At 55.9% G+C, this 15,097-nt stretch overlaps 2 protein-coding genes across 3 annotated transcripts; both read right to left on the reverse strand.

Moving 5' to 3' along the window:
- Positions 1-984: 984 nt before the first annotated feature.
- On the reverse strand, positions 985-3,297 carry ARL6IP4 (ADP ribosylation factor like GTPase 6 interacting protein 4). Of its 2 annotated transcripts, XM_049866455.1 has the most exons (6): positions 3,083-3,297; positions 2,684-2,854; positions 2,006-2,293; positions 1,810-1,927; positions 1,356-1,425; positions 985-1,273 (listed from the first exon to the last, which is right to left on the reverse strand). In XM_049866455.1, the coding sequence occupies exons 2-6, from the start codon at positions 2,841-2,843 to the stop codon at positions 1,217-1,219; spliced, it is 693 nt and encodes a 230-aa protein (XP_049722412.1). In that variant the 5' UTR covers positions 2,844-2,854; positions 3,083-3,297; the 3' UTR covers positions 985-1,216. The 2 variants fall into 2 exon arrangements, with proteins under 2 accessions (XP_049722412.1, XP_049722413.1); XM_049866456.1 differs by lacking the exon at positions 3,083-3,297 and having other exon boundaries at positions 2,684-2,976.
- Positions 3,298-3,573: 276 nt separating this feature from the next.
- OGFOD2 (2-oxoglutarate and iron dependent oxygenase domain containing 2) lies at positions 3,574-9,341 on the reverse strand. The gene is made up of 7 exons (XM_049866454.1): positions 9,114-9,341; positions 8,660-8,716; positions 7,398-7,511; positions 7,198-7,297; positions 5,587-5,714; positions 5,087-5,344; positions 3,574-5,014 (listed from the first exon to the last, which is right to left on the reverse strand). The coding sequence occupies exons 1-7, from the start codon at positions 9,243-9,245 to the stop codon at positions 4,751-4,753; spliced, it is 1,053 nt and encodes a 350-aa protein (XP_049722411.1). The 5' UTR covers positions 9,246-9,341; the 3' UTR covers positions 3,574-4,750.
- Positions 9,342-15,097: the final 5,756 nt, after the last annotated feature.

Here is a 15,097-nt window from a genome sequence, read left to right on the forward strand (position 1 = left end):
AAAATACCAAAAATGTTTACAGCGTTGGGTACTGAGCCACCGTGCTCAGGCCTGACGAGTCATAACCAAAGGGTGAAGCGGGCCTCTGCTGACTGCCACCTGCCCAGGCCTGTTAGAGTAGAAGCCTTACCCCCTCCCCCAGACCCAAGATGGAGCCCCAGCCCGCGCCCCCGGACCCCACCACCTGCCTTTCATTTCTAAAGTGCGACTCAGCAGAGGCCCCCACCCGCCCCTCCTGGCTTGTCTTCACGTCTCCGCCCCTCCTGTCTGTCCCTGTGCCATCTGTATCTCTGGGCCAGTGTGTGAGCCGTGTCCTGCCTCACCCCGCCCACCCTGGCTGTCCTTGCACCATCAGGCCTGCGTGTGCTCTGCGTAGTGTCATTGTATGTTACACCAATTAAAGAAGCAGGAAGGCTTCCTTCTGGGTGTCTTTACTGAGCGGCAGCCACAGAGCATGGGGCTGGGGGTAGGGGCGGAAATGTGGGCACAGCCTGTGAACAATATGAACTACACTTAGGATAATACCAATACACACATGATGGGCTTGCTCTGGGCCTGGCCCTCTTCCAGCCTGTCTCCATGTGTTAACTTGGGTCAGTCCCACAGCAACCCAGTAGGATGGGTACTGTTACCCCCTCCGTTTTACAGAGGGCACAGCTAATAGTGTGCAGCCTGGCTTCTTCCAAGTTGCCTGGCTGCAGTGCCTGACCTCTTAACTCTTGTCACCTGCGGCACACACAGAGCAGGAAAAACCACCTTACTCCAGCCTGCCTTTGAGACTAAGCTGGGTCTCCCGGGCTGAACCACGGGTGGTTGACATGAGGATGAGCAGAATAAATGTGGCCACTCTGACCTGTGCTCATGGTTCACCACCACCAGGCGGCACTCCAGCTCCCCTAAAACTCTTGGAACCCTTGTTTTTCCCCTTGAAGTGGGGCAGCACAGTCCCCTTCCCTTCAGCACAAAAAGCAAGAGAGCAGGAAATCCACAAGCAAAGCAAGTTTATTATCTGGAAACTGGAGCTTTTTCAGGAGTTACGGGAGAGGTGCTCATGAGGCCAGTGACCCCTGCATTGGAGAGGAGGCTGGGCCAGGCCAGAGACCAATCCACAGAAGAGAAGGCAAATGGCACCCACTAGGTGGCCTGCCAGCCACCCTGCGGCTTGCCTCTGGGCCCTGCCACCAACACTATCCCAGGCCTTGGCCAGCCGGGGCCCTCATGGCAGCAGCCCAGCTCGCATCTGGAAAGCCAGACCATCCCCTCGGGTGGCTTGCTGGGGAAGAAGCACATGGGCAGGAAGAAAGACATGAAAAACGAAGCTGATGTGGGTGATGGGGCAAAGGAGTGATACCAACCTTGTTGATCTCTCTGTGTCGCTCTTTGGTTACGATTTCCTCCAAGACCTCGCCGTCTCCCTTAATGAGCCTGGAGGGCAGGAAGGAATAGGGGTGCACTCAGCAGCGGTCCCCAAGCCTCGAATGCCAGGGCAGCAGAGTGGTCCCACCAACCTCGAGCAGGCAGAGCCTGGGCATTCCCAACCCTCTCTCCTGCCCACGCTTGGGAGGAAGATAGAGGCAGCAGGAAAAAGCTCGGCCTGGCCAATTCTCTGCTGACAGTCTGGCTGACAAGGACTCTTTTAAGAGCTTCCTTGAGGTTCTTCCAGGCAACTGCCTATTCTGGGCAGTGCACAGTACGGCACTAACATGGACCTTCAACAGCAGTCACAGCCCCTCCTCCTGAACTCTACGTCTCAGGCCAACACTCCCAGAGGCAGCAACCGCGGATCAGGCTGCACCCAGCAATCCCCACCTGGTGCGTCCCGTCTCAGGGTCCACAACCTTGCGGATGACACTCTGCCGGGCATCCCACTCCTCCTTGGTCATGGGCTTCATGGCTTGGATACGGGACTTCTGCTCATCCGTCAGGACTGCAAGGGGAGATGGCAGGGAGGTGGCAGGCAGGCCTCAGGAAGGGACCCCTCCCTCGTTTCAGTGCAGCAGGGTACCTGGGCCATCCTCTTCCTCTGCAGCTGCTCGGTGCCACTGGTCCAACGAGGGTCCGGGCAGGGCTTCAGCCTGCTGCACCTTAGCCTTCTCTTTGTCTTTCTTCTTCAGTTTCTTCTTCCTTCTCTTTTTCTTTTTCCTCTTCTTGTCTTTGTGCTTCCGTCGTTTCTTCCGGCCATCGCTGGAGGAAGAGGAAGAGGACGAGGAGGAGGAAGAGGAGCTAGAAGAACTGGAAGAAGAGGAGGAGGAGCTGGATCGTGGTTTCCTCCGGGCCTTGTGCTTGCTTCTCTCTGTGATGCAGGGAGAAGGTGAAGCTGGGAGGCCAGGAAGGGAAGAAGAAAACCTTCATCCCCTGGCTCTGGCCTGTGGCAGGCTCTGGCGGACTACCTGGGGCTGACACCTGCCTGGCAAGGCTTTGCAGAGCAGGGATCAGAGGCACCCTCTGGGTTCTAAGAGGTCACTGTCTGCCCAGGAGCAGGCAGCCAGCACCCACACCTCTGGCCCAGCTGCACAGAAGGCCTAGTTACAGGCTCTCTTCAACCCACATTCTTCCCTTTATGCCCCCGCCTACTGCTGACAGCCACTTTCAACACAGCCAGTCCCGGGAAGCCGGCCCAGCTACCTACAACTCTCTCCGGTGAAGCGACTGCAAGCCCCCTTCCAGCCCCTCCGGTCCTCACCCTCTGCCCCGGGGGCGGTGCTGGCCTTGCGGCCTTGGGATCTAGAGGCCGAGCAGCTCCTCGGGGAGTCCTTGCTGCGCTTCTGCCTTCTTTTTTCCGCCCCTCGCCCCCGGGACCTGCTCCGACTCCTCGAGCGCTTGCGAGAGCCGACGTGGGCCATAGCGCCTCGTGCTGGAGATGCGGAGCGACGTGCGTGATCTGAGGCTCCGAGAGCAGCTCTACTCGGGCGCCCAGCACCCCTCCCTGGGCTCTTCACCGCCCCGGGCCGGGGATCGCGGCAACCGCGCGGCCCCCACCCATCCCACCCTTGGAGACCCCGGGTTCTCCGCCCGCCTCCCGCCCCTTGGGTGCTGCCCCTTTAAGGACGCGCCCCCACCCGGAGGCTCCGCGCCTGCGCACCCTACTGGCGCCCTGGGAGCCGGCGGCGACCCTCCGCCGCGAGATGAGGAGTGTTTAGTTCTAATTCGTGCGATCCTGTCCTCCACCCCCGCGCCTTCCGCAGCCTCGCGGCCTTGCGGAGAGTTCCCGGGGCTACTCCGTTACCAACTCAGCCGCCCATTGGGCCCGACAGCCAGCCCCACACCCCGCCTTCGTGTGAGGAAGCGGCAGCGAGCTCGTTTCCGGCCCAGGGCAGTGGGCCGGAAGACGGTCCAGTCGGGAGGTGGCCCGGCGGGGAAGCCACGCCCTGCTATGTTTAGTTCCGACGCTGCAGGTTCAGCCTGCGAGGTAGCCCAAGAAACGAGTCTGGCGCGGCCGCCTCCCGCCAAGAAGAGCAGAGGACCCAGGATCCCGCCTCCAGCGCTGCGAGGCTGTGCCCGCGCCTGCTCGCGCAGTTTCCTGCAGAGAGGAGGCCGCGCTCTCCGGCCTGGCGCTAGTCCCGCGCTCTCGCGCCCATTCACCTCTGTTTTTGCCCTCGCTGGACCCCCTTCTGTCGCGCACCCTCAGCACCCCGTCTCCTGGTGCCCCAGGGAAGGGCACCCTATTGCGCTCCGCTTTCCTCCCTGCGTGGTCGGCGGACCTGTCCACCCCATCAGACTGCGGGTTCCGGGGCTGGGACTCCCTTGTCATTCCTGTGTCTCCACCCCACCTCCTGTAACACAGGGGTCACAAAATCAAATGTCTACAAGGGCCAGAGAGAGCATGACAATAAATGAGGGGGGAACCGGTGTGAAGGAGTGGACCACAGGGCAGCTGAAACTGGGCTCCAGCTGATCTGTGCCGTGTGGGCTGGTGTTTTTAGATCTTCCACTATTCCCAAAAAAAAAAACAAGGAAGCCAGAAATACAGGAGAAAACAGCTGTGGGCCTCATCCAGTGTTGGGACGACCATGTTGCAAACTCTTCAATAATAATAATGACGGCAGCAAATGCAGAAAACTGTTCAGGTGCACTTTACAAAGGTCGGTTTGTGTGACACTCACAACAGCTCTAGAAGACAGGTACCTTCCAGAGAAAGAAACTAAGGCACAAAAAGATTAAGTGGCTTACCCAGAGTCACACAGCTGGAAGTGGCAGAACGAGGACTTGAACCTTGGCAGTCCCTGCTCTTAGCCCCTCTATAATAAGCTCTCAATAATCATCTAGTAAATGCTACTGATGCAAGCACACACACATCGTGGCTTTGGTGTCCACGGCACTCTCCTCTGGAGGCGTCCTTGGCCATTGGGAGCCATCTTGCTCTGGACATGAATGTCTGAGAGATTACTGACTTCCCCCTCTCATAGTCAATAACTGATACTAGGGGTGCAAAAGAGGCCCCCTTGCCTCAGGGGGAGACTGTGGTCCTGGTCATACTCCAGAGCTCCCCTCAGGATCAGGCCAAGGCCAGACTGCATGGAAACCACACCTTGGCCTAGCCCCTTTCCCTACTCTCTCCTCTCTGTCAGGAAACACTTTCCATCTCAGGCTCCATCTAAGAGCCCATCTACTGAATGAATGACCCAGAAGCCTGCTTCTCTTGTGAAACCCAGTGCCATGGGCTGCAGAGAGTTTATTTTGGTCTTCCCAGCCCAAGGGGGCAGAGCCACTGCCAGCCATACCAAGCCCGACTCGCTGGACCAAACCACACTCAAGTCAGCACGCATACATCCACGGTGGTGGGCTCCTCGCGAGTGAAGCCATCACCAAAGCCCTCGTCATCCACCAGGTCGGGCTCACGGCAGCACATGGGGCAGAGGCGGTTGCGCACAGCAGAGGCCCGCAGCCACACAACAAGGTTCCAGCGCTCTCCTGTGCCCAGGGGCCGGGCCCCGTGCAGCTGGCCGCCCCGGTGCAGGATACCCTGGCCCACCACGTGTTCCACTTCCAGGGGCTCCGTCAGGGATGCAGGCGCCTGGAGACAGCAAGGCTCAGGCCTGGACGCTCACGGCAGCCCAGGCCCTGCCCCCTGGCCACACCCTCTCACCTGAAAGAGGCCCCCGAAGTACAGGGCGCCCCCTGTGAAGGCCTTGCCCAGGGCCACGTTGAGGGTGAGCTCGGCGTTGTCGTAGTGGCAGCCCAGCTCTCGGTCTTGGCCTGGTGCGTACTTGACCACGAAGGCACGGTGGCTGTCAAGTGGGCCCCCACTGTACTCTGGATACAGCAGGGCCATGAGCGGCTGCAGGAAGTGCTCCCGCAGTGGTGTCACCAGCGGCTCATCCAGACCTAGCTCGTGGAGAAGCACCTGGTGGGGAGGGACCCCTGGGGTTGGCAAGGAGGCTGGGGACTTCGCCCTGTGTGACTGGGAAATCCCTTACTATGTCCCAAAGATGCTGCTGAGTGTATATATCAAGTCTTTCAATTTCACACTAATCCTACCATTATCTCATTTCACAGATGGGGACACCAAGGACTGAGAGGGTCCCGCAGCTGGTCTGCAGTATACAGACCTGGACACCCAGGCCCACCAGGCCAGGCCTCACCCACCCCGTAGTTGTTCATGGTGTTGGGTCTTCCCTTGGGCAGGTCCGACTGCTCAAAGTGCTCCAGCTCCTCCAGCAGAGCCCGGCAGAAGGACGCCGTGAACACTGGCACCCGGTAGATCCGCTTCTCCTCTGTGGGGGGACGGACAATCAGTTGGTTGGGCAGGGGCAGGGAGGTGGGGAGCTCTGATGTGGGGTTGGAACGGCCTGTGTCCATCCGCTCCTGAGCTGTGTGACCCTGGGCGTGTCTGTTCACTTCCGAAACCTCAGTTCCCTTGTATGCAGAATAGGGGTGGTGCGAACCCTCATCTCTTAGGTTGTTGGGATGATTAAGTTAACCAGCATTTTTGGAGCGTTCAGCATGGACCCAGCCTCAGCGGTCAGGGGCCTGTCGCTGTGCCCTTCCTTATCCCTGGGCTCCACAAGAGCCCACGGGGGCCCACTTCCCAGCCTCCTGACCTGCCAGCAACAGAGCTCAGATTTAAGTCCCGGGGCTCAGGGAGGGGAAGGGACCAGCACAGGGACACGCAGAGGTTGGCAGTGGAGCCAAGTGGAGCCCAGAACCAGCCCAGGCTCTCTGCCCCCCCGCCCCTGATGAGCCGCCTATCTGTCCCCCAACTCAGCAACGTCCTTTAAGGCCTCTGTTACCACACGGGAAGGCCTGGGAGGGACTGCCCTTTCCTCCTGGGCCACGTGGGGAGAGGCCAGCTGAGAAGGGCAATGCAAACATTTCTTGGTACACCCACAAATGTCCACCCAAGGATGGAGGGCATGTGACCCCCTCACATAGCCCAGCCTCAGCCCCACAGCTCAGATTGTAGATGGCAAGAAGGGAGTACCCCAGGCTGGGGGGTGTTTTGCTGCACCCTGAGTCCTTCAGTAGAACATCTTTCTCCCCGCAGTATCCCCCAGACCTAAAATACTACCGATAGTAAAAATAGAAACACTTGCTGAACACTTCCTATGGGTACACCAGGCCCTGGACCGTACCCTCTGTATATGTTAACTTCGTTAATCATCACAACACACGTTCAGACTTGGGTGGTATTAGAGTTACAGAGGAGCCCTGGTGGCGCAGTGATTAAGCCTTTGGGTACTAACCAAAAGATCGGCAGATCGAATCCACTAGCCATTCCTTGGAAACCCTGTGGAGCAGTATGAGTCGGAATAGAATTCACAGCAATGGGTTTGATTTTGGGGTCCTGAGTTACAAATAGGGAAACCGAGCCAGAGAAGTTCAGGAACTTTCCAGTGCTGACAGGGTGAACCTGGAGTGGGGAAGAGCCTGGGGAGCAGCAGGCAAGGGCAGGTGGAGGGGATCTCTGATCCCTCTACCTGCCCGAACCTGTGTCTACAGTTCCTTACACTCTGCAGTCACTCTACGTGAATGGGCGGCTGTCTTGTACCTGCCACAAGCACTGCACCAGTCCTGGAAAGGATCAATGCGTTCGTGCTTGCCTCCAGCACAGGGTGCTCTGCTTTACCAGCCCTTCTGGCTCCCACTGGTTGACTTTTTGGGGCAGAGTGGGTACAGGGACCCCAGTTTCCCACGCCCTGATATCAAAGGCCGCTGCCCCCAGTCCTGCCAGACCTCGAAGCCAAGGCACCACCTCACCTGACAGCGTCTCCAGCCGCTGGAGAAGGCCCTTGAGGTCTGCGCCTGGAGATGCGCTGTACTCAGCCGCGGCCAGGAACTCCGGGGCCAGAGCCGCATCCTGGAGGCAGATTGCACCGGTTGTGGGACAGGCGGCCTCCCAGGCCTGGATGCCTCTGCCACCTCCTTTTGGGAGCCCACCCTAGCTCCCTGCCTGGTACCTGCAGCAAAGTGTAGATGTCGGGCCGCGCCGGGCGGTACGAGCTGGCAATGAGGGCTTTCCTGGCTGCCGAGTCCTGCCCCAGCCGTCGCCGCCGCTCCACCTCCTGCTCAAGCTGCCGGGGCACAGGGCCCTGTCACCTGGGTGGGGCCTCCATTCACCCCAGGCCATTGAACAGATAAGGAAACTGCGGCCCAGGAGAGCTGGTGCCACGTCACCCAACACTCCTGTATCCACAGGGCTGATTTCAGGTACCAAGTTGTTAGTTGAAGGGGACTTCCTCTAGAAGGGGGTCGTCCCAGTTTGGGCTGCACCTGCCTTAGCCTGGCTGGGGATTGAGTACCCCTCCATGCACCCCAGGCAGCTCAGCCCACTCAGGGAGGAAACAGAGTCTTGGCCAAAACCCGGAGGCTGCAGAGGGCCCTCCTGGGAAGCTGCCACCACCAACCCCCAAGTAAGCAGAGAGGTAGAAGAGCCCAAGAGCCCAGCAGCCTGGTTGGAATCTCAGCTCCACCTGCTGTGAAGCCTGAACAAGTGATTGATTCCCCTTCTCTGAGCCTCAGTTCCTCCCAAAATGGCTGCGACAGTGGCACCTGTACCCCAGGGCTGTTAACAAGATCATGTGCATGACATGGACAACTCGGCATTTCCCATTTCCTCTCTTCTAGTACCAGGACTCAGAAGGAGGAGGAGTGGGCTGCAGGGGGGAATGTGGGGGCGGGGGCGGTTAGGTGCCATCAGGTTGATTCCAATTCAGGAAGACCCCATGTGACAGAGTAGAACTGCCCCATAAGATTTCTTAGGCTGTAATTTTTATGCAAGGATCCCTAGTGGTGCAGTGGTTCAGCATTCGGCTTCTAACCAAAAGGTTGGGGGCTGGGACCCAGCAAGTGCTCCTCAGGACAAAGATGTGGCAATCTGCTTCTGTAAAGACAGCTTTGGAAACCCTATGGGGGCAGTTCTGCTCTGTCCTGTAGGGTCACTATGAGTCTGAATAAACTCGATAGCAACAGGTAATCTTTGCGGGACCAGATCGCCAAGGCTTTTCTCCCTTGGAGCTGAAGAGTGGGTGCAAACGCCAACCTTTGGGTCAGCAGCCCAGTGCTTAACCATTGCACCACCAGGGGGCGGGAGGAGGAGGGTGTAAGAGGCCTTCAGGAATCAGGGACTGACAGGCCTGACCCAGGGACCTTCGGACTGCTGACAGAAATCTAAGAAGGAAAGGCCGGGCTGGGTGTGTCGGGGTGGAAGTGGGGGCGTTACCTCTGCTAACAGCTGTTGGAAGTCCTTGGGGCTGACGCAGCCTCTGTCGCGCAGGATCTGGCAGCGGAAAGGCCAGTGAGTATGGGGGTAGACTTTAAACTTCCACTGAGCCTGTGACCTTGAGCCTATTTCCCCTCCTCAAAATCGGGATAATAAAAGCGAGCCCCGACCTTCCAGGATCCTATGCGGACGAATGAGACGACCCCCATTCAGCCCAGGGCAGGGCTGCCACCTGCTCTTAATAACAGTGCTGACACAGCGCTATGAGCCAGGTCCTGTGCTACCACTTACGTTCTTTTTCCCCCAACATCCGCAGGGAGACACTCTTACTAGCGATCCTTGTTATATCTGAGCACCTGCGTGGGCAAAGCAAGCACCTTTGGGGACCTAGTGCCCTCCGCTGCCCCTGTGCCCGCACGCCGACTCCTCGGGAGGGACAGGAGCGGCCACTCACCGGGCCGTAGTCCCGGAGCAGCTGCTGCTCGCCCCGGAAGCGCACGTGCAGCCCGTAGCGCGCCACGTACAAGTTCTCGGAGCAGAAACAGGCGCAGCGGCAGAAGCGCCGCGGGGCCCCAGCCGTCGCCATGGTGACGCGCCGCGCGTGGCCCTGCCGGATTCCGTAGGGCCACTTCCGCACACGCCCCCAACACCCCCTCCCCGCCGCGGCCAAGGGTCCGTTTTAAATTCCCGAGTGCACGAAAGAACCAAGAAGCGCCTCCGAAAACGGTCTGCGCTGGAAAGGGTCCTCCCAGGCCGCGGTGGGGCCGCCGGCCTCGGCCGAGAGCACGCGACCCTCTCGTTCTGCCTTACAGTTTCCCCATCCGCGGGGCGGGGATGAAGCGCTCCACTTTACAGACAGGTAGACTGAGTCCCATTCACAGGACGTGGAGAGGTAGGGACTGGGGACTCCGAGGCCTTTTACTGGGATGTCGCCTCCCTCAGCTTCGGAAGAATCGACGGATCTCACGAGAAGGGAGGCCAGGAGCCTGGGGCGTCCGACCTCGCTCCCTCCCGCTGCTGTAAGCGCTCCAGTTGTGTGCGTCTGAACGTGGGTTCAGCATTTACCCCGGGTCCCTGCCCGGTACTCCGGGGGCTTCCGCCACGATTTCTCCAGCATCTTCGCAGACAGCCCCCGCGAGCGTCTCTGCGAAAACGTTCCGTCCAGGGTGACTTCCGGCGGTGTGGGCGGGGCCAGTTGTGCGGGGGGCGGGGATGCGGCGTGGTCAGCCGTCATTGTCGGCTGTGCATCGCCCACGCCGAGGTCTACAAAGCCCTGTAAGGAAGCTCGGACGGCAGCCCCAGTCCTCAGATGGGAAAACTGCGGCTCCAAGTGGGGCAGGTGGTCGTGTTCCCTGGGACTGACCCCTGGCTCTAGAGTTCTTGTCATGGCTCAGCGCAGCGTGGGCGTGAGGGGAGGAAGACTCTCGGGACTTCAAGAGTCGAGCCCTTACCCTAGATAAGCTTTGTTTTTGTTAGTTGCCAGCAGGGCTTCAAATTGGTTCTCCGCAGTCCAGTAATGTCTAAGGAAGCGACACCGGAACAGACTTAAATTATTAAAATTGGGGTGGGCCAGAACCATAACCAGAATGGGAAAAATTACTGGTCAAAGCCCTGCTAGAAACTTAACCCCCCTCTTGGAAAACGAGTACAGGGTATGCGTTATACAGCAACCAGACCTCTTGCCTGTTGGATTTTGTGCAGAGGCCAAACAATGGTGCCCTGCTCAGAGATGGCAGCCAACTGAGGCTTCGAATGTCTGTCTCTCTCCACAGTCCTGGCAATAATCCATTCTCATGCGTCAGGCTCCTGAAAGGGCTCACTGCCCCTAACCTCTTCTGAGTCTTCCATTCTAGGGCTTTGACTGATAATTTTTCTCATTCCAGTTATGGTTCTGAATCACCCAACTTTTAAGAATTTGGGTCTGTTCTGGTTTTGCTTCATCAGCTGTGAGTGAACCAGTTTGGAGCCCTGGTTGCCACCAAGTCGGCTCTCTCTCATGGCAACCCCATGTACAACAGAATAAAACTGTTGGCCCGGTCCTGTGCCACGTTGGTATGTACAAGTCTATTGTTGCGGTTACTGGGTGTTTTGAGTCCTTCAAACCTAGGAGGCTCATCTTCCAGCACTATATCGGACAATGTTTTGTTGTGATCCATAGGGTTTTCATTAGCTGATTTTCAGAAGTAGATCACCAGGGCCTTTTTTCCTAGTCTGTGTTAGTCTGGAAGCTCTGCTGAAACCTGTCCGCCACAGGGGACCTGCTGGTATTTGACATGTTGGTGGCATAGCTCCCAGCATCACAGCATCACACAACCCACCACAGTACAACAGATTGACAGGTATAGGCAGATGACCACAAATAATGTCACTGGTCCACTGTACCTTCTTTCTGCTGGAGGTCTCTTAGGCCTGCATTAACAGGTCTAGCACCCACCTGATCTCCCTTCATCCCCACATCAAACCTTTGAGCTAGGTACTCGTATCGCCATATTACAGGAGGGGAAACTGAGGCTTCAGAGTGCAGCGAGGGATGAATATCGTGTCTGAGTCCTACAGAGCCTCCTTGTTAATCAGGACAGGGGTTCTCTGAGTGGGGGATTATGAGGGGCTTGGCTTTTTCTCTTTGTGCTTGTGAGCATGTTCTCGATGACTACATTCCTTCCCCCGCAAAGTACACGTTCTCACATTCACTCACTCAAACACATTCTAGTTGTAAGCGCACACCTACTGACACACGTGTGCATACGCATGTACTCACACCTCTTACATGCTCACACAGTGTAACACGCATGCACACACCTCAGCTCACACCCTCACTCATACACACTCATATGTTCCACAGAGTCACAGCTGCACACTCAAACCTTCACACGCTCACACTCACCCAGACCTCCACACGTCCCACATACGCTCACACATACCACAGCCCCTGGTACTTTTTTTCTCTATGTCTAGCTGAGCTCGAAGGCCAACCCCCTGCTCTCACGGGAGCCTCAGGGCCTCAGGAGGAAGACGGGAGACCCTGACATCCTAGGATATGGTGCCAGGCCAAGACTCAGGCCAGCAGAGTTTTCCTGCCCCTTCTCACACCATGGGGGGCTGTTCCCTGGTCAAAGCCTACACCCACCAGCCAGGCAGGAGCACTGAGACCCTCCTGAGTGTGTGCACACGTGTGTATCTGAGTGTGTGAGGTGTATACTCGAGGTATGCACGTGAGTGTGTGGAAGTGTGTTTTGAGGGACAGACAAGTCCCCTTCTTTCTGAAGCTCTTAATCCACTGCGGAAGACAGGAGTTTGTAGGGAAATGGTATACAATCAGGTGATTTTCCTCCACCTGTAAGTGCTGAGCAGACAAACTGGGTGACAAGAGGGAGGGCACCTGGAGGTGGTTGCTTTTGACAGGGTGGCCAGAGTAGGTGTCCCTGGGAGGTGACATTTGAACTGAGATCTAACTGCTGAGGCAAGTCTAGCAGGAAGGTGTTCCTGGCGGGGCGGGGCGGGAGGGGACTGAAGTTCAAAGGCCCTGAGGCAGGAATGAGCTAGGCGTGCTTGGAGAACAAAGAGCACCAACAGGAGAGTCACAGGAAATGAGGTCAGGTTTCTGAAGCCAAGTCAGTGGGCCCAACAGGCCATGGTTACCATTTGGGGTTTGACACTACATGCAAAGGGAAACTGTCCAATCCTCACAACGTACCCTATATGGTAGGAACTAGCCCCATCTTACAGATGAGGAAACTGAGGGCAGAGCAGTTGCATGACCTGCCCAAGGTCACACAGCTCGTAGGTGGCGAAGTCTAGAATTGAGCCCGTCAGACTCTGCTGGGTTGTTCTGAAAGGCTCAGCCAGGCCTCCATCAGCACCCCTCCCCTCTTCAGATGGGAAGGCACTGGGCCTCAGGGCCCTTGGAGTCCAGCCTGAGAGCTTCACTCTCAAGGGCCTAGCCCCAGCCCAGAGCTGCCCGGTCAGAGAAGGTGTTTAAAGTTTTACTGGGCATCTCGATTGCCCAGCAATAGTGGGGGGCCCTGCTCTCAGGAAAGGATCCATTTCCCCAGCTTAGAGTTCATTACCGTTGTAACTGCCTTTTTCCCCACGTGGCCCAGGGCAGGCCTGGCTCCCCAGTCAGGCACCACACAAGTGTGGCATGTGCCCCCACCACCAGCTCACCTGCTTGGATTTCTCACTCTGCAGCGCTTGCAAACCTATGAGTTTAGACTGGCCCTCCCTGTGCTCCCCTCACTCCTTGGAGACAGTGTCCCGGCCCCCAGCCTGCCCCAGCCTGGGCCTAGTCATCAAAGGGAACAGCGGCAAGAGGAGTATTAAGAGTAAGCACTGTGAGAGTCTGTTGATCACCTCAGGTACTATCATCCCCAATTTACAGAGGAGGAGACGTAGGCTCAGTGAGGTGCAGGGGCCTATTTAGGGTCATATACCTAGTGAGTAACAGAACTAGAATAAGAACATCATCTGTTTGACTCCAGAGTGGTGTGTGTGCCTGTGTTCGTAATAGCCAAACAGTGGAAATAACCCACAATGTCCATCAACTGATGAATGGTAAACAAAATGTGGTCTGTCCCTGCAATGGAACATTAGTCAGTCATAAAAAGGAATGAAGTTCTGACCCATGCGACACCATGGACGAACCTGGAAAACATGATGCTGAGTGAAAGAAGCCAGATGCAGAAGGCCACAGAGTGTATGATTATATTTGTATGAAATGTCCGGGAGAGCCAAGTCCATAGAGACTGAAAGCAGGTCAATAGTTGCCCAAGGCTGGGGAGAGAGGACTGAGGAGTGATTGCTTGTGGGCACAGGGTTTCCTTTTGGGGTGATGAAAACTTTCTGGAATTAGATAGTGGCGATGGTCGGCAGCTTTGTGAATGTACAAAAACCACTGGACTATACACTTTCAAATGGTGAATTTAATGATATGTGAGCAGGGTAGATTAGCCAGTAAGCAACGTAAGCACAGGCTTACATATGCTTACTAAATGTGAAGTTGGTCACTACAGATTGGGAAGTAAGCACAAGTAAGCCCATGTTTACCTTGCCCACTTGATAATCCATCTGGGTCAGGGACTGTAAATTTGAAAAGAGGCTTTGATTCTGTAGGAAGGCGTGGTGGGGCTGGGAGAGAGACAGACGCCAGCCATACTCAGAAGCGGAATCTTTTTTTTTTCTTCAGTATTTTTTATTGTGCTTTAAGTGAAAGTTTACAGTGCAAGTTAGTTTCTCATACAAAAATTTATGCACATATTGTTATGTGACCCTAGTTGCTGTCCCTATAATGTGACAGCACACTCCCCCTTTCCACCCCAGATTTCCCGTATCCATTCAACCAGCTCCTGTCCCTTTCTGCCTTCTTGCTTCTGGACAGGAGCTGCCCATTTAGTCTCATGTATTTACTTGAACTAAGAAGCACACTCTTCATAAGTATCATTTTATGTCTTATAGTCCAGTCTAATCTTTGACTGAAGCAGAATCTTTGATGTGGTGAAAATTGTGAAATTGTTCACTACAGATGATCTAGTAAGCAATGTAAGCACCATGCTTACCTTGTCTACATTTTGGATATCCGCCCCTGTATGTGAGTGACATCTTGATTTTAAAAAATGCATAGGACATAGGTCTTCACCCTTGCAAAGCCCTCAGGCCCGATGGGCAGAGAGACGTTTTCACAGATAAGTGCAAGGCAGTGCAGTCAGGGCTGGATGGAAACAGGCTGTGGAAGGACGAGAAGTCAGCTCCCCCAGCTTGAGTGGATATGGTGTGAGAAGGCTTCCCAGAAGACCACCAGCCAGCCAGAGTCAGCCCATCTGTCCTACAAATAATCCAAATTCCTGTTTACTGAACGCTTACCACGTACCAGGGGCCACTCTTACTAGCCTCGTCACAGTCCCTCCCCGAAGCACCCTGATGCAGTCGGTATCTTTAATATCCTACTAAAGAGAAAAATAGGCTCAGAGAGGCAAAGTCACCCACCCAAGGTCACACAGCAAAAATAGAAAAGCCATTTCTGAGGCCCTCCAGGTGTTTGGATCACCCACCCAAGATCTTTTCAAGGACAGTTATTTGTCTTTGCTTTTGCACAAACAGTGACATGCTTCAACATTATCCTGTCTCTTGTTTTACTCAATACGTTTAGGAGGTCATTACGTACCTTATATAACTTTTGTGTCTCTTACTTACCATTTTTTTTTTTAGCTACAGAGTATTCCGTTGAACCAGGTGCTCTGTAGTTATTTGGCCAGCTCCCCATGGAAGGGCATTTCGGTTATTTCCAGACTTTTCCTGCTATAGTAACTATTTCAGACGAACATCTTTGCTCCCTTGCTGGAGTCTGTCTGTAGGAGAAATCCCCACTGGACCCAAAAGAGAGCACTGTAACCCTGACTTCCTTCACCTGCCACCGCTCTGGGCCTGGGCCCCACTTCCCTCTGC

This window comes from Elephas maximus, chromosome 22 (genome assembly GCF_024166365.1).
Source record: "Elephas maximus indicus isolate mEleMax1 chromosome 22, mEleMax1 primary haplotype, whole genome shotgun sequence".
NCBI lineage: Eukaryota > Metazoa > Chordata > Mammalia > Proboscidea > Elephantidae > Elephas > Elephas maximus.